We start from the raw sequence: 26,044 nt of genomic DNA, 5'->3' as shown, positions 1-26,044 counted from the left end.
CTGGACGAGATAACCTGAAATAATGGAGCAATTATCAGACCTCCGGCGCCACTATGCAGCTGCATAACCAATCAGTAACGCGGTAAACACCTGTAAGAGAGAGCAGGAAAGAGCAACTTAACCTGCATAATCTTTGTAGGTGAACTGGAGGCTGTGGATTTGGTTTGCGAGCAGTTATGAAGCTTTACATTACTCAAGCTGGTGATGACGACGATGTGATGTTCTTGGCTGCATGGAGCCACCCGTAGCTTTCAGGCGTCGTTTCGTCGTTTCAGGTCAGGTTGTCCATGGCTACACATCATTAGAAATTGTTGCAAATGTTGATCCCCGCCATTCATTTTTAAAATCTCGACCTTAACTTTCGGCACAACACTTCGCGGCTTTCTAGGGGAACGAACAGAAAGGAAGGAAGCCTGTAAACGAATAACAAATGGGCTGCAGCAAAAATAGAAAATGAGCGAAAACAAACAACACGTCCAGGCCAAAAAAGAAAAAAAAAACATGACAACGAACGCAGACGATAAAAAGCAGCCGTGATATATTTACCGGTAAAATACGTTGAGCTAGACGTTTTTTTAGTTTAACTGATGCAATCTCTCTTATAACAAAAGCTGATAGAAGCATACAATAAAGCCAAAGCCAAAACTGGGGTGGACCTCACCGACAAAGCTAATACCGTCTCTTAAATATGCCTCCGAAGCGAAAATTTTGAGGACCATGTGAACATAGCTTCAAGAAAGTTTTCTCGAAGGTTCATTAACATTCGTGGTTAGCGACATTTGACAGATGAGTTATATGCAGGCGGACAATAAACACTCTCTTAAGTAAATCAATTAAGAGATGATTTCCAAAGCGTCACGAGAACTGGTGCTCGTAAAGCTTGAGTTGATGAAGTCGGGAGCAGGCAGTGACCATACGGCGTCCAGCACTACATAATAACAGAGCGTCCGCATGTTCGTGCTGCTAGCAGTGCTAACTAGACGCTAACTCCGTGAGCGTGCCAAAACATCTGAAGTTCATTTTAATACACTCGGTAAGAAACTGTGAAGCTCCAACTCCCGGGCATCGAAACGAGGGTGGGTCTCTCTTCTGTTCGAAGCAGAAACAACTTCTTGTACGACCGCTAGTCACCGGGAGAGACAGTTTGTCTGGAGATGAAAAAGCGGAGATGCTAACAAGATGTAGGCGCTAGGTAGCTGCAGTGCACTGGGGGGAAGAGAAGATGTTATATAAAGATAGTATATAATAATAACATTTGCTATACGATGAATCTTCACGCGGCCACCACTGAAGCATTTGGAAACTTGTATTATGTACTTTTTTTAGATGATCTGGGTGCATTCAACTTGCGCTTTTTGGTTCCTAACGAGGCTGTGTCTCCTTTGTTGCTCTTTCCAGCTGAGCTGGCAAGGCCCGTGTTCCTGGCTGAGCCTCCGAACCGCTTGGTGTTCAGCAATGCGACGGGGGCACACATCCCCTGCTCGGTGTCCGGTTATCCGCGGCCGTTGGTCACCTGGCATACGCACCAGGGCCATGTACTAGACACTCAGAACGGTGCCGCCACAGGATCCAGCGGCGCTGCGGTCGGCAGCGACGTCACGCTGAACGGATTACGCCGTGTGCTGCCGGACGGCTCCCTCGTGTTCCGCGCGTTTGGCGAGCGTGAGTACGCCGCCGAGGTACACCACGCCACCTACCGCTGCTCAGCGACCAACAGCGTTGGCACCATCGTTAGCAGGGACGTCAAGGTCCGCGCAGGTATGGGCTGCATCTTCTTTCGCATTGCTTTGATGTCACGGGTGCCAAGTTCGGAAGAACTGATTAGCCGCGGCTCAAGCAAACCACGCTATGTCCACCCAATAACATGCATTCTCGAAGACGGCGCTAGAACTGACGAGTGAAGGCTCCGTTCCATTTATCTGTCCGTATGCTTGAACAGTTTGTGACAAGCCAGCGCCTGCGTTCGGTAAAACTCACATTGAGAGGTACTAGTGACAAGACCGAGCTTCACTCCCGCATTCTTTCGTTCTTAGCCATCCAGCCAAGAACTGCTGTCTCCAAGCCAACCTGTAAACTGATTTAAACAATACAACAAAGAGGTGCAGACCAGAAATAAGCAATATTAAAGCTCAGAAGACTATAAGAAACAGAATCTATTTTGTGGGCTACTCGGAACAAGCCGGAATACAGGGAAGGTAGCGGTGTTCTGCATCCTCCCTGCGCATGGGTTCAAAACAGATTTTCGTTGAATGCATTGTTCTTCAGTTATTCTTTAGTTTTAGTTGAAATTCTAATTAAGGTTGCGACATACTGCGCAGGTCCGCAGAATTGATGCTCTTTAAGCAGATTTGCAACCGCTAAAACGTCAAACATCTGAGCGAAGTAAGTTTATAACTCGTCTCTATTTTTGTAAACATGTGTTGCTTTCCTTGATTGTGAACTGTTTACTCTAATGGCGACATGAATTTTACATCCCACCGATGCAGACGTGTTTCTGACCATTTAGTCTTTCATTGTCTTGCAGTTATTTTTGTGCTATGATTACAGCGTACTACATGACACCGTTACCGAGAACACAGTTTCCAAAGAAACAACAAATACACTTAATTGGAAACGCACCGGTCTTTAAATTTTTTCTTCAGTTCTTTATGCAGTTAAGTGCGAAATACATGCATTCAACCAAAAACTAAAAGCACCATTTCTTGCATTTTTTTTAACGCCAAACAAGGCAGGAAAATTTAAAACGTGACGAGAATCAAATTAAGACTCTCGTTACTCACCCAGTTTCACATTCGATAATAACGTGCCAGCGAATTATCGAACGATGTGAGAAACGCTCTCCCACGCAGACGCTAATTCCGTTCGGGTCATTTAATCACATACGGCAGGCCCGTAATTATCGTTGATGAACGAACTAACTTTGCGCCGCTCCATCGCGTGAATGTATCAGTTTAGGAGGTCATCAAGGCATCGTTGACTCAACGCCGGTCGCGCGAGCACAGAGCCCAACAAACCAGAAAACTACTCCCTCGTGTCATACGAACAATGCACAAATCAACGAAAATCTTATTAGAGTCAGCAATGGGTTCAAAACTAAACTCCCGACAACTTCTTGGGCTAACGAAGCCCGAAAGCTATGGAAGAAGGGTAGGGTGTAGAGAAGTCGAGCTATAAAAAAACCATCAACACAGCGGCGTTAACAATGAAAAAGGTAAAAAAAAAATGCTTCGCGAGTAGTCCCATCTAGAACAGCTCGACGTCTTCGACTCTAGGTGTGGTGCTTAAGCGAGAAGAGCCAGGCACGCAGTACTATTTCTCCTCTCCGTCACGCAACAGCACAGAATGAACGGCGACCAACGACCACGACGCTGAGGAACAGGAGGGGGAGGATGACGAAGACGACGACGAGGCGAGGAGGAGGGAAGGAGAGGTATCTGCATAACGACACCGTGCCTGCTAATCACCGCAAGTTCAGGGGCTGCCCGGCGCGCGCGCGCGCGCCTCGGGGAAGAAATATCGGGGACCAGTTGGCTCTTGTCATTAAGAAAGCATTAAACAGCAGCCGGTCATTAGGCGCCGGTCGATTAAACTAGAACAAGCGGGTGGGATCTCCTGGCCGATTACCGGCTCTAACGCGGTGATAGCGGCCTGCTCGACTCGCGCAGAAAGGAAATATTTATGAAGTGCGCACGGAACCAGGAGCGCACTATACTTGCCGTCGCCACGAGCTTCGTGCCAGTCGTGCTAGGCCGACAAGAGAGCTTATCCCTTTCTCTTGGCGACCATCTTCGTTTTGCTCCCCACTGAGCTGCACCGCTTTTCTTGTTACAAATATAGCACACCTTTGCGGCCGGAGCGATAACACCACTGCGGCTTTCAGTGACAACAGGCCGTTCGAGTCCTGCGCTGGACGCGAGTCTTTAATCAGTCGTGCCTTCATTACAGCGCGCAGTGCCTCGAACGCCACAGCAAGGTTTGTTTGGTTTCCCCATATGGGTTGCTTGTACTCGAATTGGAGTGCTTGCTCGTTGCAGGGTTGTTTAAGCTCCGTAATTGCAAAAATACTGCAGCCAAGGTACGTCAGATATAGAAACTCGATTTGGAAGCCCAGTGCTTGGGAATAAACAACCCAGCGCTTAATGGCGAATTTATGGAACGTTTAAGAAGTGCGAGCATGGATGAGGCGGCAGCGTTGCGTGTGCTGCGGAATCGATGCGCCTCTTATTCATGTTTGTTTTCTTTCAAACGAAGAAATGAAAGAGTGGAGTTGTTTGTTAGCCTCGCCTTCAGATATCAGCTTTCGAAGTCATGAATTTCGTGCCGAGCACTTAGCTCTTCACATAGCGTTGATTCATTTTTAGGTGCCACCAGGAGTACTTAAGTTTAAGGAGTACTTCGGCTAAAGGAGTAAAAATTCATAGCGTTTTCATTCTTTTTCGGGAACGACACCTGATGAACTGGTTGTAACACTGTTGTTAATCTGGCAAGAACGCCTCCCAAAGGAACTTATTCGGTATCTGGAAGGAAGCCCAAAAGTTGATGAAAAACAACAGCCACGTTTAAGTTCGTGGCTTGAGACGAATAATTGAACGAGTAGTTAACGCCGGTGCTCGGCCTTGTTGCGAAATCTATCACACTCATGCTCGGCTTCACTCAAGGTCTCGTCTTTTCAGTGGTCACGCTTGTACGCCAGGCCTCGAGCACGCTTGCGGGCGGCCACGGATGGCTGCTGTGAAGGTAGTAGGCCCGCCATGCAAAACTCGCTGCAACAATCTCTGTTAGTTGCTCCCCGTGTATATACGTATATGGATGACCATACAGCGCCACCACAGAGCTAATACACTGCGAAGGCATATGCGGTGTCAACTGCAAGAAGAGCTGCATCGGTCTCATGCCGGATACGGGGGAGTGAGCAGCGCCAGCAGCGGCGAAGTCCGGCTGTTCCCGTCGGTACCACCTGGTTGCCTGTGGGACGCGGGGAAAGGGCGGACAAGGAGGGTGGGACAGATCACATCACTGCTGCGAGAAGCGATGGACCACGTGACGCCCATTTGGTTAAAACCTCTATAACAGCTACTCTCTATTAAAAGTGAAATAAGAGACGAAATAGGCATCAGAGTAGCAACCGGAGAACCATCACTGCTTGATATGCAGCCACATTCCTTCCATACCGTTTTTTGGTCATGAAACGTCTGCGTAACTCTATGAGAGAGCTTAGTGCGCTGCTTAGAGAAGCCGCACAGTGAGGCTGGCAGTAGAAGCTGTAGCCGTTTAGATGATAGCCTGTTAGTGCTCACCAAATATATAGAAATAGCTAGGGCGGAAAACAAACCTCTGTATTTAGCCTTTGTGGAAATAAGCGGGGCGTGCGACAACCAGAACAGAGAGCTCCTGCGAAAGATACAGAAATATTAATGTATCGGTCATGAGATAACTGATTTCCAAAAGGAAGTATATCGAGAGAATAAAGTTGAAATTCCTTGTGAAGGACTAAGAAGTACGACGTCTGTTGAGGTACACACAAGATTAAGGCAGGGCTGTCCTCTATAGCTGTAGTACAAATTCGCTGAGTATTACAATCCCAACGCGAGTCAAGACTGGACAAAGCGTACTTTGTTCAGTCCTCTCTCATGTTGTGATTGTAACACTCAGTTCATTTGTACGACAGCTATGGAATACCAACCAGCCCCAATTGCCGCATCGTTAGCTGTTCTCTGTCCCCAGTGCTGTCCATTCTCTATACGATAAATACGGAAAGAAGGCTACAAGAAAGCAATCTAGGTTGTAATCTGTCGTACAAGTCAGGCAGAAAGTTCAAAGAGCAGTGGCTCCCCGGTTTGATGCATCGGGTCACTTTTGAACTATTAGCTAATATCCGGGAAGATTTGCAGACTGTTTAATTCTTGTAGACACAAAGGAGGCGCTCCAGGCTTCACTTATAGCGTCATTAAGTCAGGTCAGAAGATTTTCAACGATTCAACTAATCAGGTATTAGGTGTAGAGGTTGTGATAGGAGGGTAAATACGTTTTCCCCGCTTAACCGTGGCTGACACAGTTCAATACCACCGGATCCTGTGCTGGGATCGTTTGTTCATGCTTGCGTGACGTCAGCAGGTATCGTCAGCTGCGACTGCGATAGCGGATCTGTGGTCATGTGACGCGAGTGTATAAAAGCTGATTGCGATAATGAAGGGGGCTTCTTTCATCGCCTGGGTACACGGTGTCTGGACTGCTTCCTCGGACAGCGCTCAGGCGCGCGTTCGGCTACGCCCCCGGCTTAACACGACAGATCCCACCTCGTGATCGCGAACGTCGACCACGGAGGGTCTTGCTCTGGGTGCACAAAAGAATGACACTCTGGCTGACACAAACAGGCATTGATTGCTACAACGGTAACGCTAGCTAGGAACAAAATGCGCTAAGGAATCGAGATCGGCCGACTCATCAGCACTGTTATGAGCGAATGTTCGCCCATGCTATGGCAGGGGAGATACTCCACGGCCGGAAGGGACGAGATGCGGGGGAGCGTTCACCAGCAAACAGGGCTTCTCCCTACTGGCGTAGAGCTGAGCGTCACGCCTTAACGTCAGCGCGCGTCGAGATACTGAGCCGAGCAATCACACTGTCCGTGGCACTTGTGTCACTGCGATGCCGGCGCCCTTCCTTGTTAGTGAAGGTAACTAACTAGGAAGACTCATCGCGGGCAAGCAAACCACAAGAGACAAGCGGGGGCAGGTAACCACATGGATACAATGGCACGAAATACTCAGACTGACAGAACACAATTATCTCAGGGGACACGCGAACGAAGGACAGAGATACAGATACACTGTTAGGGCTAAAGAGCGAAGAGATGCCGCGATGATGGTACATAGGAAATTATGGGGTTACAAGTTTCAAGTACTGAGAGATATATGCAAGGAAGCAGTGGTGCCACACTTTACTTTTTCGAACCCGGATTAGTGCCTAAGGGCAGCAGTTCAGTCGGCACTAGGAATAAATGATAGAGCTGTTGGGAGATTAAGATTAAGTGCCCACGGCAAAACCCCATACGAGGCATTACAGGGAGACATGAGCGAGGGGGAGGGGGGGGGGGCATATTTGAAGCGCGGGAAGCCCAGAGTAAAATATTAAGCGAAGAATGCCTGAGGAAATTTGACGATAACAGATGGGCAGCTAAGCCGTTTAAATACTTAAATGAAAGGGCATTGACCCAGAGTGTAGGAAAAGGACCAGTAAATTAATCAGTAAATATGCTGGAAACAAGAACGAAGAATTAAAGAGATTCAAGCGACAGGTAAACACCGAACAAAAGAACTAGATTAATTCAATTGAAAGGGAGCAGACTGTAGAACTCTGTAGAAACTGGAAAAGGCCGACCAGGAAGGGATCGATCTATGACAACACAAGAGCAGTGCCCCACTTTTTGAAGCTAGATCAGAGTGTCTTTGAACGCGAAGGTACAAAAAAAAATTTTACCAAGAAGGTCGCACAATTGCAGTGCGTGGTAAATCGGTCCAAACGATTGAACATCATAAAGTAGAATGTCGCGTGATCCGTGCGGAGTTCGATTCAGGCACAGCCACTCTCTCTGGGGCCCAAGGAGTTAGAGATAACTCTGGTTTTGTGAATGAATCTGTTTCAGAACTTAGAAAAGAGCAATTGGACGATCAGTCGCTCAAAAGCAGGGACGTGACGTACGGTTACAAGTGTAGAGTTAAAAACTGTATTTAAAGGTTCATTCATTATTACAGCGCAACGACGGCACAAAACAAGAGGGGGACACAAAGGCGCTGACTGTCAGCTAAATTTTATTCGAGACCAGTAGGGTTTTTATACCACCTGGCGATCAGAACAGGAAAAAAACATACAAAAATGGCTACAGGCATGCGCAAGGGTAAAGAACGGCGGTTAGCCGGCATGTGTCAGATTTCACATTCTAGATGTTCGATCTCTTTCTGGGACACTGCCACTGATGGTGCGCTTATGCACTCGTCCTGTAATCTTGTAATCATACAGGCTTATATTATCTCTCTTGTTAATGCGTCTCGGTGTTTCCCTATGACACTGCATTGCCTGTACATAGGTTCCCATTTATCGTCGCTGTCATCTTCTGCGCTGCAGTCGCTGCAATGTTTGGCTACGTGGCCTGAGGTAGCAACACGTGCGACATTGTCACTGTGCTCTTTTAGCCTTTTATTGAGACAGCGGCCAGTCTGCCCGATGTATTTTTTCCCACAGGACATGGGCAGTGAATACACCACACCTTCTTGACACGGGACAAAACGATCCCCGTGTGTAACTTTGCACCTGCGCGGTTCGTTAGTCGTGCAGTTAACTTTTTTCCACAACCGGGAAAGTTTTTCCGGCGCTGAAAATACTACATCAACCCCTGCCCTACTTCCAATTTTCCGGAGGTTGTGCGACTCCTGATGGAGGTAAGGCAAAACAACAACCTTTCTTCTTTCCCTTTGCCTAACCGTTTCGCTAGTGTGGCGAGGTCTCAGGTTTTTCAGCTGCTTTGCTGCCACTCAAACTAGGACATCGGACGGATAACCGTCCAGAAGGCCAAAAGCATATCGCTAAGAATCGGGGCTAGGCACGAACCAATACATACCCCGTCTTTCTGAATGTACATATCCCCATTCCATTCTACGAAAGTCGAACTAAAATAAAATGATAGCAATTCTAGGAAGGCATCCGCGGAAAGTCCGCACTCGTTTTGGAAGGCTATAACACCATGCTTTTTGATGTCGTTATTCACAGCTGACAAGATTTCCGCCTGGGGAATTGTGTAATACAAGTCTTTTACGTCGACTGAAAATCCCTGCAGTTTTTTATCGTGATCCCATCCTTTTAGGAAGGTGATTACGTCGTCAGAATTTTTTATTCTAAAAGGGTCATCGATAGTTAAAACGTTGAGTTTCTGTTGCAAGTACAGTCAGGCCGGAATGAAACGCGAACACGCATATGCCATACATTTCTGCTTTGCAGCGAGATATTCCTTTACAACCTATTTTCGATTATGCATTTGAGTAGGCAATTTACCCAGACACATGAATCAGGCTAGTTGTACACTTCAGCTGCAAGTAGGCAGGTAAAATATTTTGTTTTCTTGACATGCTCTGTTCGCGTTTCATTCCGGCCTGACTGTACATTGCGACATGCTTCTGCCATGTCCCTGCTTCTGAAACTATTGCACGAAACGGCCTGTTGGGTTTATGGGTCTTTCCAGAGAAAAAAATCTCAACTTTGATCTTGTGGCAGTTCTCAATCATACTCGACAACTTGTTTAAATTCAACTTGTTAGTTACCCTTTTTTCTTGACTCTAAATTTTCGACATTTTTACATCATCGCGCTTGTCAAACACTGCAAGGACGCTGTCTATTGCTTTCGACATGTACACACCTCTAGTTAAAACAACAAAACCTCCATCCTTGTCTGCAGGAAGAAGAGACAGCGAGTTATCTTTCAGCCAATTAATTACACAATTCCCCAGGCGGAAATCTTGTCAGCTGTGAATAACCACATCGAAAAGCATGGTGTTATAGCCTTCCAAAACGAGTGCGGAATTTCCGCCGATGCCTTCCTAGAATTGTTATCATTTTGTCTTAGTTCGACTTTTGTAGAATGGAATGGGGATATGTACATTCAGAAAGACGGGATATGTATTGGTTCGTGCCTAGCCCCGATTCTTAGCGATATGTTTTTGGCCTTCCGGACGGTTATCCGTTCGATGTCCTAGTGTCAGTGGCAGCAAAGCAGCTGAAAACCTGAGACCTCGCCACACTAGCGAACCGGTTAAGCAAAGGGAAAGAAGAAAGGTTGTTGTTTTGCCTTACCTCCGTCAGGTGTCGCACAGCCTCCAGAAAATTGAAAGTAGGGCAGGGGTTGATGCAGTATTTTCAGCGCGGGAAAAACTTTCCCTGTTGTGTAAAAAAGTTAACTGCACGACTAACGAACCACGCAGGTGCAAAGTTAAACACGGGGATCGTTTTGTCCCGTGTCAAGAAGGTGTGGTGTATTCACTGCCCATGTCCTGTGGGAAAAAATACATCGGGCAGACTGGCCGCTGTCTCAATAAAAGGCTAGAAGAGCAGAGGGACAATGTCGCACGTGTTGCTACCTCAGGCCACGCAGCCAAACATTGCAGGCACTGCAGCGCAGAAGATGACAGCGACGATAAATGTGAACCTATGTACGGGCAATGCAGGGTCATAGGGAAACACCGAGACGCATTAACAAGAGAGATAATAGAAGCCTGTATGATTACAAGATTGCAGGACGAGTGCATAATTGCACCATCAGTTGCATTGTGCCAGAAAGAGATCAAATATCTAGAATGTGAAATCTGACACATGCCGGCTAACCGCCGTTCTTGTACCCTTGAGCATGCTTGTAGCTATTCTTGTATGTTTTTTTCCTGTTCTGATCGCCAGGTGGTATAAAAACCGTACTGGTCTCGAATAAAATTTAGTTTACAGTCAGCGCTATTGTATTCCCCTCTTGTTTTGTGCCATCGTTGCGCTGTAATAATGAATGTAGGTAACCAACTCGCACAAAATGTTGTACAATGTATTTAAAGGAAATGGCGAGTTTATACGCCGATTTATGACGCCTATTACACAGTGAAAGAAATAAAGAGAAAAAATCCGCGATGCTGCCAACAGCCACCACCTGGTTTTGAAGCAAACGCTCCTATCTTCCATCCACGTTTTGGCGAACTAAGGAACGTGACGACGACCGGCCTAACTGCATGGAAAGGGACGTTTCGGGGTACATTGTTTTCTGGCATCTTCAGGCAAAATAGTTAAGGCTCACGACTTGCCAGCGTGTCCGTCCCCTCGAACTTGTTAATCACACATGTGACGTCAAGAAGTCGACGTCGTGCCAAGTCACGTGGTCGGTGTAATATGGGGTACTCGCCAGAGTGTCCGTCCATCCGTGCGAGCTGTCAATCACACCTAGATGAATAGCGCGGCAACTTGCACCCATCTTAATTCCTCTACATACCAGGTGTCCCAGCTAAATGTAACCAAGATTTTAAAAAACACGGGGTGTCCTAGCCGTCTGAAACCAAATGAGGGTTGTTTAGAGTCGCGTGGCCTAGTCTGTAGTATTTTTTTCGCTCTTCAAGGTTGACTAATTAGTCAACCTTAATTAACTAACTTTTTAATTGTTGACTTTAGGAACAAAGTGTAAAGGAAAAGTTGTAGAGCGCTTTGAGAGACAGCTTACTGAGACATTTGCAGCAAAGTAATATTTACGTAAAGTAGTTTTTTTACCGGCCTTTAACCATAACCCTGCAAATAAGAAAAACCTTCAACATGACAACATGACAACTGTGCAACTTCAACGCCCCAAGACGCGCCTTAAAGAATAAAATCCATTTTTTCTGAAGTCCTCTCCTCGATGAGACTTTGGGTGCACATTGGGGCAGAGAAGTGAGCGAGCAGCTGGTCACGTGACAACTTTCTTTTAAGGCAAATAAATGAAGCTACGTAAATCGTAACTTGACGGAAACAGCACTACTAGCGGTTTTTCGAAGTGATGTAAAACTTTTGCACTGACACTTTCTTCCTGAAGTCAATAATTAAAAAGTTAGCTAATTAAACTTGACTAATTAATTAACTTTGAAAAGCGAAAAAATACTGAAGACTAGGCCACGCGACTATGAACAACACTGAGTTGGTTACTGGACTAGGACACTTCGCCTTTTTTAAAAGTTTGGTTACATTTAGCTGGGACACCCGGTATATGCTCTAGTGTGTAAGGAGTTCAGGTGGGACCAGTGGGTGGTACCATTGGTACACAGCTTGTGGACCACCTAATTAGAGTAGAATGTTCGATGTGGTATCAAACGATTGAGCGCGTTACGGAACATAAGATTACTAGTCGAATCAAAGCATAGCTTATCATAATGATTCGCACCGACGACTTTTGGTTCTCAACCATGACTTCTTGAAACTTCAAACGTCCATTACGGCCAAACTAATTGCCGTAGGACATTAAAAGTGGCGCCAAACGGTTTGTCTTTGCTATAGCATCAAAAGAGTAGATATACGGATATAACGAAAAATTTGTACCGGCATAGCGAACATGACTTATGAATTAATAATTAACAGCACAGTGGTGTAGTACATCGTAACTCGAAATTGGTTAGGACGAACACACCGGATATAACGAAGCGGTAGTACTTCGTGACTCGAAATAGGTTATAACGAGCATAATACCAAAGAAATGCACACAATGAAGAATCAGAAGCGTTCCGGAGATCTCAGCAGGATGGCACAAAGGCTTTCGCCTTGCTGCATCTAAGGAGACTTGAGTGCTCCCTTTGAATTTTTATCACGTACTGTGTGCAAGTGTGTGAATACGAGAGTTTTTGTGAACAAGCGACCGCTGTCTGTGATCGATACCTTCAACTGCACGACGCGTTGCCGCCCTGGCTACAGCAGTCGAGACGAAAAGGTGTCCCTTTTTCGTTTCCCGTCTGACGTTGAAGCGCAAAGAAGTTGGTGGCGTAGCTTTCAATTCGCCGACCATGAGTGCTTGTGAGAAACAATTTGATCCCGTGGACGTCGTTCAGCAAGACGCGTTTATAGTGAACAGAGGCACTGTGTCGCTAGACGCGAGCTGCCAAAGCTGAAGCCTGACACTGTCCCTAGGATGTTCAAAGAGCCTCCGTGATATTTAACGAAGCCCAAACCACGTTCACAGCCGTTGACAAAGCGACACTGTATCGCATCGGATGCCAACACCAGTGGACGTTCCGGATAACTCATAGCTGAACTATCCTGCCATCGCCGACGCTGCGAAAGGAGGTAATGGCGGGGAGCCTCAGTGTCAACACAGATTGCTCGCTAGTGCCAGCGGTTCATAGCCTGGAAAATGTGAAAATTTCGCACTGGATGGAATGAAACCTTTCCGTTTTCAATGCGCTAGTACTAAAAATCTTAGATTTCCTCTATGTTTCCCTGTCCGAAGCCTTTCTCCGTGACCTTGAAGTGGCTTGAGTGGAACAACCTGGAACTAACAAGCCCCACCGGTGGTAGCACCTGCCGTCGCAGGGCAGTGACGCATAGCTTAAGTATGAAGACCCTTAGCAATCTATGAATGTAAAGTAGAGAATGAGCAATTCCGCACACACGGGCATTAACCCATCAAAGCTATCACGTCATGCCCTTAAGGCTGAGCTTAGGGTCCGTTTTCTCCGATCTCTTCTGAAGTCTGCTAAACCTTGAAAACAGAGCCTCAGGGCAAAAACGAAGTCAAAGCCGAAGTACTAGCGCGCATAATTCGCAGTTGGTTTAAATACATTCAATCAGGCGCCATATTTTTTTTTTCACATCACGCACAATTTACGCATACCGCATTGCACAATGGCAGCAAAGCTATATAACATGCGCAATGCCGAGCTGCACAAGAACCTCAGCTTCGCGACTGCAGCTGCAAAATGCCCAAACATTGGAGGCAAATTATTGAGCCACTTCAAGCTGCTATGCTCACGCTTCTTTTGGTGGTACTCGTAGTATATGTGAATAGATTGTTCATTCTGTGCAAGAAATTTGCTTTTCATTATCTGTTTGTACACCGCGGAAAACGGCAGCGGCTAAGCTGCGAAAATATTTTAAATTAATATATTAAAGAAGTCCGCGGTACAGTATCGCGATACGTACCTATGAACGTCAAAATTCCTAAAGGCACTATTCGATCGGGATCGTGACAGTTAGTGGCGCCACGCAGTAGCATTGTCGCTTCACAAAATGCGGCATCCTGCTGTTATAACGAATAGGCTACGTCCGCCAAAATGCAGCATTTATAACCTCAGAAGAAGCACGGGTTAAAGTTCCTTCTAATGCACAAATATTGATAGCGAAATCGATGGAACTCTGCTTCTGAAAGGTGTACTTCGTGGCGCCGCGCGGACTCATGGCCAGCGCGACGTTTTTAAGCGTTCGCCAGCCAAGCAGTGCAGGTAATTCACCCAATATCGTAAACGGATGGTTTCATTAAGGTCTCTTATAGGATCGGCTTTTGCCAATACATTTCTAATGCCTGACCAATGATCTGTGCTGCTTGGGCGGCTACAGTTGCAGGCGGTTAGCCATGCGTTAAACACTGCATTAAAATCCCACGTCGGCTAGTGCTCAACGTATCGCAGTATAACGCAACTTACTCTTAAACTTGTAGTCGTGTCGACTGAAACCAGGAGAGCGCAGAAGTCACCGCGGAAATAAAGTCACGTCTGCTAACGCGACCTTTGTATCATCATGCACTGCGTTTAGGTCCCGTGTATATTGTAGTATCATCATGCACTGCGTTTAGGTCCCGTGTATATTGTAGTATCATCATGCACTGCGTTTAGGTCCCGTGTATATTGCAGTCCCGTGTATATTGTCAGTGCGCACTTCGCACGTTTAAGCAAAGTTTCAATGGCCCATTAAGCACGAGAAGTCTTCACACAGGAGTCAGACGATCGCAGGTAAAGATCCAGGCCCGGCATAACCAACAACGCTGTTTCCCCATATAAGTGTCAAGCGAGCTAGCGTTAAGGGTCTGTAGCGGATACAGGACCTGCGCTTCAATTTCGCACCAAGTAATATAGACGCGAAGTAATATTAAGGGTGCGGAAACGAGTTTTGCTGATGCAACCACAACATACGCTGCCGGAGCGGTCTACGCCTCGCTGCCCTCTATTGATGATGGCGCCCCTAGCGACCGTTTTAGTCTTCAAACCCAACATAGGCGGGAGTTTCATGACCATTAGGAGTATTGAACGACTCTGGAAAAGCTAACAAATACACTGTGCAGGAACTCAAGTGAAAGCATAAACCGGCGAATAAGACAGAACGTAAGAAGAGTGCGGCCGCGGATGATTATATGCTTTCACTGGAAGCTTTCGCGTGCTAAGACCGCTGTCTCTAATAAAAGCCCGGTAAGACCCGTCGGAAAACGTGGCCGTCCATCGAGTTATCAGCGGAAAGCAAAGACCGCGCCGACCAAACGGACAACGAGTCGGCAAAACAGGAGTGCAACAAAGGGGAAAGAAGAGGGTGGGGAAGAGCTGTCAAGATTTAGGGTGCTTTAGACATGATTACGCCCCCGACGGGCCGTGGACAGCGCAAACACCGCGGACGACCGACGCAAACTGGCGCCATGTCTCTTCTTGCTTGTTACCGCAAGAAACGAATGTGGGGAAGGGGGGTGCACATAAAGAAGGAGGGAAGGTCAAGCTAAGGCACGAAGAGAGGAATGAAAAAGGAAAAAAGAATGAAGGACAGAGAGGAGGAGGAGGAGGTCAGATGAAACGTGGAGACAGTGGAAAAACAGCGGCCTCGAACAAAGCGTCGCGGATTACCGGCCGCCCGTGGCGACGTGGAGCACAAAGGCACTGCCGCTGCTGCGCAGGCCTGACGCTACTGCTGCTGCTTCTTCTGGTGACCGGCGGACGCGTCGGATGGAAGTGGCGAAATGCGGAGCCTCGGATTTCTCCCAGCGGACCTGAACCGAGCAACAGTCACGGACGCACGCACAAACAACGCGCGGCCGCCACTGCCGTCGAGCACAGCAGAAAGGGGAAATGGGAGGAGATGGCTGTGCCGCAAGAGGAGATGCCAGATCGAGCGGCGGAGGAGCTGCATGGAAGTCGGCGCAGCATAAGCAGAGCTGCGTCGGCCGACGAGGGGCATCTTCGGCGCGCTGCTCGGCCGAGCCTCTGACGCAGCGGTCACTCACTCGGGAGCGGAGGGGGAGAAGGTGCGAGGGAGAAAGGATGGCCGGCTCTCTGCTTTCCTCCTGATGGATGCTGACAGCGGAGGTGCCGCCGGTGGCAACACCGTTAGGAAGAGCGGACCGCCGCCGCGGCCTCCAGGCCTGCGCCTCGGGGGAATTGTGCAACACGCTGCGCGAAGCTTTAAAAATATAGCAACAAAGCAGTGCGCGAGAAAAGACAAAAGAAAAGGGAAAGATGGAAAGTATAGGTCCAGTAATCAGAGAGAAATGGCGGAGGGTAAAGGAAGGAGCGGAAGGGTAGAGGGGCGAAGGCACCAGGCTTGTTTTCGTGGCTTTAGCTCATTTCCTTTACGTTGATTTATATTTGCCCCCCCCCCCCCCCTCCTGCTTATATTACGTTTCTTTTCGCAGAGAAGAAAATGCGAAGGAAGCGAACTCTAATGAAACCTCCTTTGTTCTCGCGCGTTCGCGCTGCGGCAATCTCGTTTCAGAGAAACAAAACGAGAGAAAAGGAGACTGTGATGAGATCGCGCACCGCTTCTTCATTTCTTTTTAATATTCTTTCCTACTTTTGCTACTTTAGCCACGAATTCTTATTCATTAATTTCCTTTCCAAAGGCCCGTGGAAGCCTGAGAGCTGCACTGGCGTGGCCAGCTGTGCAGAAAACATTCTTTTTTTAATTTTTTGTGTATGTTTTTCAGCCGCTGCTGGACGAGCAGTCTGCCTCCTATACGTGGCACGTCTATTTTTTTACCTTTTATTTTCTTTTTGAGGATTCGGAAAGTTTGCACCGTCACGTTTGCTTATAAAGGAAGGGACGAGAATTTAATAATCTGTCTTGATCGTGGCGCCGGCTATGAGGGAAGACGCTAGAGCAGCAACATTATAACGAAAACAAAACGGACTGTCGGCCAGCACGTCCACGCCTAACCCGGATCAAATGGCGGGGAGAAATTGTGTTTTTCCAGCGTCCTGTTTTCGCAATAGCCTCGAAATTGAATGACATCCTAGGTGTCATGTTGACTGAAAGGCGTTGCGAAGCACTTTGAATCGAGGTGTGCAATAACTTCATTCGTAATTCGACATGTGACTCAGCATTTCTTTTATTTAGAACTGTGCTCTTTCTTTCATTTTTATTTCATGTTAAAGAACCTTCGCTGTTCACCGCGGTTGCCTGACCGCGTAAAGTATCGATACCTAAAGTGATCAAAGAAGTAGTCTAATGAATTGCTTCTCAGTAAACTAAAACTAAACTGTGCCCTTCAGGCTAAAGCATAAGGCAGGAAGATCCTCTCTCATAGGAATTGAGAAAAGAAACTTCTTTTTGAATCTCGCCTCTGCTTTGGAAAAGCGAAAAGGTGAAATTATTTTTGCCACACATTTCGACGCGAACTGTACGGATGCCCTGAAGGGCACTGATAGCCTGAAAAAACCTATTTCAAAAACTCCCTCGCAGCCACCAACAAAGAAATGAATACAGAAAATCTACACCTTCCTCCTTAGGATGAAGAACTTCTTTTGATGCATCGAGTAACCGGGACTGCAGTTTCTATTTTTCCGTGATACGCGTTTATTTTTTCCTCTTTACGGACATTTCGATAAAAACAGATTGATCCAGCGCCTCGAGATAAACTTGCTGCGCTGCTACAAAGGAGGGGAAGTGAGAGGAAGAGAGAGAGAGAGCTAACTTGAAGACGAGCCACGCGCGAAGTGAAGAGAGCTCTCCCCACTTTGGAGTCGGACTTCTATTAGCGCGCCCAGAAAAGCGGAAGGAATGCGCGGACGCAGCACCGTTGAAACCGGAAAACCGCCGCTACCGACGACGCCCGGAGGAAAGGTTCTCCGTTATAAATGGGCAGGATTTGATGAGGATTGAGACTGGAGCGCGTGCGGGATAAAAGGCTCGCCGCCACTGATGCTGTTCTAGCCCGAGGGTAAAAGAGGGGTTTCAAATACCGCACTGCTCGCCGTGGAGTGCCAGGCGTACGAGTTTTTTTGTCATCGTTGCGCACTCGGGGCATTCATTACATCTTAACGAGAGACACTACGTTGCTGGGCTGAACGTCATCCTTTTGTGTTTAAGTTGTCCTGGCTCTGGAAAATTCTGAAAGCATTGAAAGGATGAAGTGAGAGAGGAAATCATCTAAGAGACGGAAATGCTGCGTGCACTCGCAACTTCAGGCGTTTCACAATATTGAAAGTGAAGCAAAGGGATGATGCAAAGCTTTTGCATAGCCTATCTGAAACGAAACAGTGAACTTGTGAAGGAGTAATATTGAGATCAGCACTTTGACGTTTGCACAAAGAGTGAAATCTGCCAGCTTTAGTTGCTGGCAGAACTAAAGCTGGCAGATGAACCTGAAGTGGAGACTTTTGTTTTATCTTGAGGCTGCGATTACCTGTGCGCCTTGGAACAGGCTCGCCTGGAGTGCTCGGACGAAAATGGCAATGCTTCCAGAAAAAATGGCCAGCTTCGGATTCTTCAAACAAGATTCGAATGCTGTTAGTTCAGACGACTTACAAATGGCAGACAGAGACGCAGGACAACGCGTAATATGGAACTCTAAAGAATCTGTATGGCTGATAAGGCTTTTCTTGTCTGAAGGACTGAATGTCTAAAACTAAAAACATTCACTGAGGCACTGAAGCGCAGCCGTTAAAAAGGCGAAGCCCTTGATTTGCTATAAAGCGTACTTCGCAAATATGTCTTGAAAACTATAAAGAGCAGCATATAAACCACGAGCCCGAATGGCAGATATAAAACGCCAAGAAACTCAACCTAGACTCCTGTCATGCTTTCACCTTCTATCAAGTAATCTGTGATCTCTCGCACATCAATAGGATTATAGCTGACTTCTACTCAGCTATCCTTCTAAGCATATGTCCTTTGGAATATTCAGCATGAGAACGCCGAGCGGCGCACCCTATAGCAGCTGAGCGCCTAAAAGTGACGAATACAGAGCAGCTGTTGAAGTAGAGCTAAGTGTTAAAAGCGCGCAGCACATTTAAAGGTTAACTATGAAGTGAGTTAAACAAAAAAAAGGTAATAAAAGCGCAGAAGCCATTCTGCACGCATTATTTTTGGTACATATATCCTAACTCAACTCCTTATAAACGCACATTTTCTTTCAGCGTCATATAATATGGACTGAATGTATTCAAGCTTAAAGCCTCTAAATGAACCAAAGCAAAGACTTCCTTTGAACTTGCCGGCTTCTCCCCTATCATTGCGCACCGCGGTAAAATTGAGCCTCCTATTGGCCGAGGCCCGGTGGTCACGTGTTAGGCGGTGTGTTTTGTTCTGCAGCAGTCACCGACGCCATTCGTGGATTTTGTTTTTGTGTAACAGAATTTAAGCGGGAAACCTTTTGCTAGCGTAGACGGCGTTTACGTATTGCGGCGATGCCGCATTTCTATGGTACTTTGGGTGATACAATCGAGGACGAAACTGGAAAAGGCTTCTCTCTATTCTATCCGGCTAAAAAAACGAGACTGACCGAAAGTTTGGCTGCACAGGATCGGCCAGGCAAACTTCGTTAACGCACTGGATCCGTGCCTTTTTGAGGTAATTGATCGTGCTTAAAGTCAGTAGCATTTTTTTTTCAAAAGATCTGGTGGGAAGGAAGTGCGAGCGATAGCATTCTTTCTTTGCAGTAAATGACGTTCGGCATGGTTGTTTTCAGATTCATTCACTCGCGGGCTACGAAAGTCACGCTTCATGTTTTTTAGCCCCACCGTTTACGCTTCTGGATCTGCAGGTCTATCTTTGATGCTGAGAGCATTGCCTGACATATTGGTTTGGTTGTATTTGGACTCGTTCGCAAACTTAGCCGGAAAGTTGCAGTTCGTCTTCTTTGAACCCCGCCGTTATCGCTGCTTTCTGGAAAGTGAAACTTTGATGTTAAGCTCATTGCTGGACGTATTTATTCTGCAGTTGGACTCATTCGCTCATGAACTCGAGACTTATGCTGCGGTTCTTATAGTTTGAGTTAAGGCTGTTCACGCTGCATGTCTAGCATAAATATTGAGCGCAGTACTCATTGTATTCGTTCTGGCGTGGCGGGTTTGTTATCAAAGTCGGCCGCTAGTGTGCCCGAGCATAGCATCAGCAATCGTTTCTTGAATACGCCATATCTGCGTGCATAACATTTGTGAACGCCGGCAAGGACCTCCGGTAAACATATTGTGTTCATGGCCGTCGTCGCTGTCGCCGCTTACACGGGCAAACCTGGCTGGTTGGAACTTTTGTAAAGTGTATAGGTGGGGTGAAAGTAGTGATATTTATTATCAAGGCCGCGATCCCGCACGACATATGGCGATAAAAAACTAAGCTCTCTCACACCAAATTTACTAATTGTATGTCTTGAAATAGCTGAAACAGTGGTCACTGCCACCTCCGCGCAGCGACTCACATGAATGTTCATGGAGTTTTTTTTTTTTTTTCAAAGTGAGAAATAAAGCCTGTGCTTTGCTCAACTACTTGGTTTCTGCGTCCACTCCGGTTTTTTATTTTATCTGAACTTTGTATTTACACTGAAATTTTTAAACATGTGTACTCGGATGTCTGCTCGTCTAAGCGTTCTGTAACTGTTTATCCAACCTAATGCTTGATTTATCAGCATTCATGTTATTTATGTCCCAGTTTACCATGTCGTATTACTATACTTGTATTACTTTATCATTCTTTTAGATTACGTGGTTCTGTGTCCACAGCAGGCAAGGGAGTTACAGTCTCTCAGACACGTCTAATGCATCTTTACTTGTCCTCCAAGGCATTTCTGTAGCGGAACGTCTTGAATAAAAGATTTAAAACAAAAGAATATATTACGGAAGCATAACACAACCATACGTTGATGTAAAGCGCCTAGACCGGCGCACCTGTCTCTCTAACAAAGGTGGGCTAAATATTCACATCCAGATGTAGCTAAATATCGACATCCACTTCTACATGTTGGCGTTAAATTTTAAATGACATTGAGCAAAAGATTCCGCTGTCAGGGGTAGGAAGCTACTGTGAGTTTCGCTTTGGACTACCTTAGTGCACCTGATGACGGGCGAAGTCGTGTTTAACAGCCAATAATTCGTTTATATGCCGCATTAGAGTTCCAGTTTTAGCACGAACACACTAATTTGCTATGTTAAGGTTAATTACTTACAACTAATCCTTTTTCTCACTTTCACATCACTCTTTTCCTTCACCGACGCACAATTATCTACTATCTTGAACGGCTAGAGCAGCTACCGGTCCGACAGCCGTGGCTCTAGTTATGGCCGAATTGTCAAAGGCAACGAGAAAAAAAAAAACAATTTGGTTCGCGCCATCGGTAGTTTGAATCCTGCCTGGCTAAGAAGTGATTTTTAAGCGTCACTCCGAGGCATGACACACTTCTGCCTCCATTCGGCGGAATCCCTCTATATCAGCATTTCTCCGTAGAAAGACGCGGTTCGCCTACCGATTGGTCAGAAGTATTCGTGCATTCTTTTTTCTGCACAAAAGGAAAGGTGCAGTCGTCAGCACGGCTATCTACAGCACTCGAGCGCCTCCCTGTGGCAGAAAGGAAGCGAGATTTTTAAGCAGGAATTCGGTTCTAAAGACAATGCTTGCCCTGAAGTGAAGCAGCATAAACACTTAATTTGGCCTTGCAATATCAGTGTGCATTTTTTAGAGTAGCTGGCTTAAAACCTCATTTTGTTTCCTCTGGAATACACCACTCCAGCGCTCTAGACAGCTCTGCTGACGACTGCAGAACCGAAAAAAATGCTCGTAGTCTATATCGTCGTCAGCAGTGGACGTAATCAAGGAATGCATTGCAAGGAAGCCACAGCGTATTCTACTGCGATGATCCTGCAGTATGATTATCTTTTTTTGAAATCTAGGCTTCAGCCCCGTTTGGAAGCCGAGGCCTAAGCGAAGGGGTGAGAGGAGGGAACGAAGCGTGAGAAGCCAGAAAAAGCTTAACTTACTTGCAGCCCCGAGCGTGATTCGAACCGCGGGCAGCGAATACAGACCAACTTTGTGGCCTACTCTTTGAGATCACTCGGCCATCGCCATGGCCTCTCGAGCCGCTTATTTAATTGGCCGCCTTTCGCGCTCTGCTGTAGATATCGTCTCTAGGATAAAACTGAATAAAGGAAACGGAAACGCTAAGGAATTGCTTCACTTCTAGGTGTGCGCTTCAGACACTCTGCACGCCTCACCTACGGAGCGGCATCGTTGATGAAAATGTTCTCAAGCACACCGCCGACCACCCGCGGTTAAAAATGCATCATCGGTTTAAGGGGTTTGCCCTTAATCCTCTATTTTCTATAATTTGGGCGAATCCTCCCGTTAATATTACAACTAAAACCTTTATTTCGATGCGCGGTTCTATGAGGGTACATTTAAAACTTTATTATACTGGCGTATGGGCCTTAATTACGAGTGACATGTGCTGCAGCCGAACAAGATCAGATTGAACTTCTGTAATACCAAAGGAAACCACATATTTTAAATGACTTCCTACTTCAATTTTTTACGTGTTAACTTGGCATACTAATTCTAATTTTAATTTACTTCACTATTAATTAGATACCGTTGTCTCTAATTAACTCTCTTGAAAATTTCCTGCCGTTTGTATGACGCAAGGAAAAAAAATCACGAAAACTACAAAGCTCAATTTCTATTTATGCTAGACAAAGATTGCAACAAACTGCTTGACGTCTAAAATACCGCATAGAAGTTGAGCGCCAATCAAACAGTGCAATAAGTGTTTTTAAATAAATGTTGGTCGACTCCGCCCACCGTATGAGGGAGAATTAAAAAAAAAAAGGCGGGAGCCGCGCGTTAATTCGATTTAATTAGAGAAATCGGCCACACAGGTCAATAAGTCGCAGTTTCTAAGAATGCTAGGAACGTGTAGATGGAGTTCCCGCGGCAAAAAGACGAATTCAGATTCCTCTTCAGTGCACCTTTAAGAGAACAAATGAATTCAGAGGAGTGAGCAGCTGCTCCTGAAGCATGCCTATTTTAAATACTTGTTCGAGACCCTTCAGAAAACCACAGGTTTAATCAATGTTGATAAAGTATAGAGCAAAGGATTACAACACAGTTTCATATTCTTATGAGAGAACACCTCGTAAAACGATCCTTAGCATTCTTTTGCTCGCTGTTGTGTGCCGCGCTTGACTTTAAACGATTCGAAGAAGTGCTTTTTCTGTCCACAGGAAGTTTTACCGTGTGACTTACATGTATCTTATGTCGCTAGAAACACTGATGCTATTCTTGGATATCTTGAGAATCTGGACAAATGGCTCCTCACTGAAATCCTCCATATTCAGCGTATTTCATGATGAAAAGCCGAGCGAAAGCTCTTTGATCCCTTTTGAGAGCTGAGCGAGCACTCTGTATTACGAGATGCTCTTTGCCAAGACGACTGGACCTTCTAGACGGAGTCAACTTCGCTTGCTGTGTCTACGTGTTCCTCGTTCAGGAAACAGATAAAGTATATCGCAGAAAAATGCGTGCTTTTTTTTTTGTTCACAAAATGTATATTGAATAAGATGTTCTCAAGGAATATTAAGACAGCCGTATCTGGCTAAAAACGTACCCTATGCGAATTCTAAAAAAAGACCAAAAGAAAAACTGTGCTACAGAGATACTTCTTCTTGGTGCTAAAAAAAAACAGTGTCGCTCCTCGTTTCTCGGTGCTCTTAGTAGAACGCATCTGTAAAGAGCTCAAGTTTTATGCAACCAGACAAATTCAACAGAAAGACGCAGCCAATTCATACTCACATATATCGACAAGACTTTGTGCCAATGTCTCCGGAATGAAATACCAGAAGAAAAATATAAGGATTGTCTTGACTTAAGGACTGCAGTTGAATTTCAGCGATCTTAAAATGGAGCGATAAATTTTCGCTTCTATTAAATTACTACTCCGGATCTATAAAGCAAAAATAGAAAAGCATAATTGTTAATAACCAAAAGAAGAAAGGCGAGCTTAGCTTCACGTAGTAGTTAATGTTCGTAAGTGTCGTTAGTATTAGAGTCGTTAGTGTTCACCAAATTTAACCAAACGTCAAGAAAACTAACCGATTTTGCAGCAGCAGATAAGTAATTGCGTCGGCAGGTATCAAAAGGAAGAGATCCAGGCAAAGTTAATAGGATGTTTGACATCTTCCAGTGCATTAGGCAACGTCGATAATACGGTATGGGTAAAGGCCGGAAGTCAGTACGGTTTATAGCACTTGTAGAGCAACAGCGGGATTAAAAACCGGCCTCGGCTATCAACACAGTAACGCAGTGAACTGGTGTTTTGAGGTCTTTTTCCTGAATATTAAGCACGTAGGTCTTATTGAAGGAAAAAAAAAGAGACCGAAAAATTTTGTAGTTACACTCTTTCAAGTCAATTTCTGGATCACAAAATGGAAGGGAAGGGTGGAGAGGAGAGGCTGATCAAGATTCAGCAGCTTTTGCGTAGTTTATGTTTCTACGTAGACGATCCTCGACAGTGAAAACTCACTAACGCATTTCAAGTTGATAGTACACCCTACGGCCCACTACACAACTCATTATGAATACAGTACGATGCCTCAAGATTTCAAGCTTTGCTCGGAGAATGAAACCTTCAGCGGTTGCGAACATTCAGCTACTGCTCGTACTGAGCCGTGCCGTTAAACAGCTCTGCATTTTAAGCGCAAAAAATAAAACGGCAGCTTCAGCGATGCGCACGTAAATCATGAATCCCCGTGTCTTACGAATGCGATGACATTAAAGGTCCCGTTCACGCGAAAAGCCGTGGTCCGTCCAATATACGTGTCACGTAAAAGCAGGCAGCCCACCATCCCAACGGGTTCCGGGCAACCTTGCCACCATGGTAGGTGGCAATGAAATTCATTCATATAGATTCAGTGCAATTGTTATCCGCCCACCATGACACTGCGCATCAGCTCATTCGTCCAGAGATAGCCTCCGGAAGAACTATCTGCGCAAAAATTAGCCTTTCGGGAGGTAGGAAAGAGCAACCTGGTTCTCACATGCCCCACCAGCGGCCCGGTTCGAAACACCCCTTCCGGAGCAGTGGCGCATCGCTTAACCGCTGCACCACTGCGCCGGGAGTGCTAAGCCTAAGCAAACTAAGCTTAGGTTGAGCGTCGTCCAAGTTTCTTCTTACCCACGGTGACGCATTTCTTGGTAATCAGAATTTTCTGTGCACTATATCATGTCCAACCATCTCAAACAAAAATTAGAAAAAGGAAAATTGTAAGATACTGCGATAGAAATGTTGAAGGTAATGGTCCATCCTTCTGATATGTAGCCAAATCTTTCATTTAATCTGTTTCCATCTATTACATCGACCAGTTAAGACTGCCGTAGAAAAACAATGGGGAAAGCTTTCGATGATAGCAAAAACGGTAATAGAAAGAAAGAGTAGCACTACCGTCGAGTGATCTGTGGATATATTGATTGCTGTAGGGAAATCTTACAATATATGAAAAAAATGCGGTCATTAACAGTTTCCAGCCCCAAAATGCTTTTGTCCAGAATTTCTTGGTATTAAGAGGGTTTCAAATTGGGCTAGTTGGTAGTTAACATGGTCAAACATAATTTCGCTTTTGAAAAGACGGGACAAAACAGGCACGACACAAACTCTCGTGAGCAAACTGTCAACTGAAGTTTTATTGCGATGGACTCACATATATAAGCTTCACGTCTTAACATAAATCACCAAAAAAAACGGAGTTAAGTAGCTGTTTTTCAATCACGTTAACAAGCATAAAAAAAGGGGATTTTGTCCCAGCTGATTGGATTACAATCGTTTACACTTGCTTGAACGTTCACGTTGCTTTCCAAACAGGAAAGCCAACTCTTGGATCAGTGTGAACGATTGTAATCCAATCAGCTGGGACAAAATCTCTTTTTTTGATGCTTGTTGACGTGATTGAAAACCTGCTACTTAACTCCGTTTTTTTGGTGATTTATGTTAAGACGTGAAGCTTATATATGTGTGTTCATCGCAATAAAACTTCAGTTGACAGTTAGCGCACGAGAGTTTGTGTCGTCCCTGTTTTGTCCCGTCTTTTCAAAAGCGCAATTATGTTTGACCATGTTTCTTGGTATGTCAGTAAAGGCAGCGCATAAATGGTATGCGCTCTGACATTCTGCTGCTGTAATTAGGCCTACGTTTATTAAGTGCGAACGTTATTCAACGATATAGAGTAGCGGCTAGCAACTTCAGTCGATGCTCTGTTATACACTACGTAGGGAATTGTGTTATTGTAAACAACTCGCCGTAACCCTGCTGAAGCGCTTCTGGTGACAGGCGCAT

At 45.8% G+C, this 26,044-nt stretch overlaps 1 protein-coding gene across 1 annotated transcript in view; it reads left to right on the top strand.

Moving 5' to 3' along the window:
- The window catches only part of LOC149371621 (cell adhesion molecule Dscam1-like), a 398,608-nt gene that overhangs the window by 147,688 nt on the left and 224,876 nt on the right, over positions 1 to 26,044 (top strand). The window contains exon 2 of the mRNA XM_089565877.1: positions 1,399 to 1,758. Coding sequence (XP_089422003.1) covers positions 1,399 to 1,758 — 360 coding nt within the window. The remainder of the gene's footprint in view (positions 1 to 1,398; positions 1,759 to 26,044) is intronic.

This window comes from Amblyomma mixtum, chromosome 1 (genome assembly GCF_055824585.1).
Source record: "Amblyomma mixtum isolate Tamu chromosome 1, ASM5582458v1, whole genome shotgun sequence".
NCBI classification, from domain to species: domain Eukaryota; kingdom Metazoa; phylum Arthropoda; class Arachnida; order Ixodida; family Ixodidae; genus Amblyomma; species Amblyomma mixtum.
The sequence above is the reverse complement of the archived record's forward strand: the minus strand, read 5'-3'. Positions and strand labels throughout refer to the sequence as shown.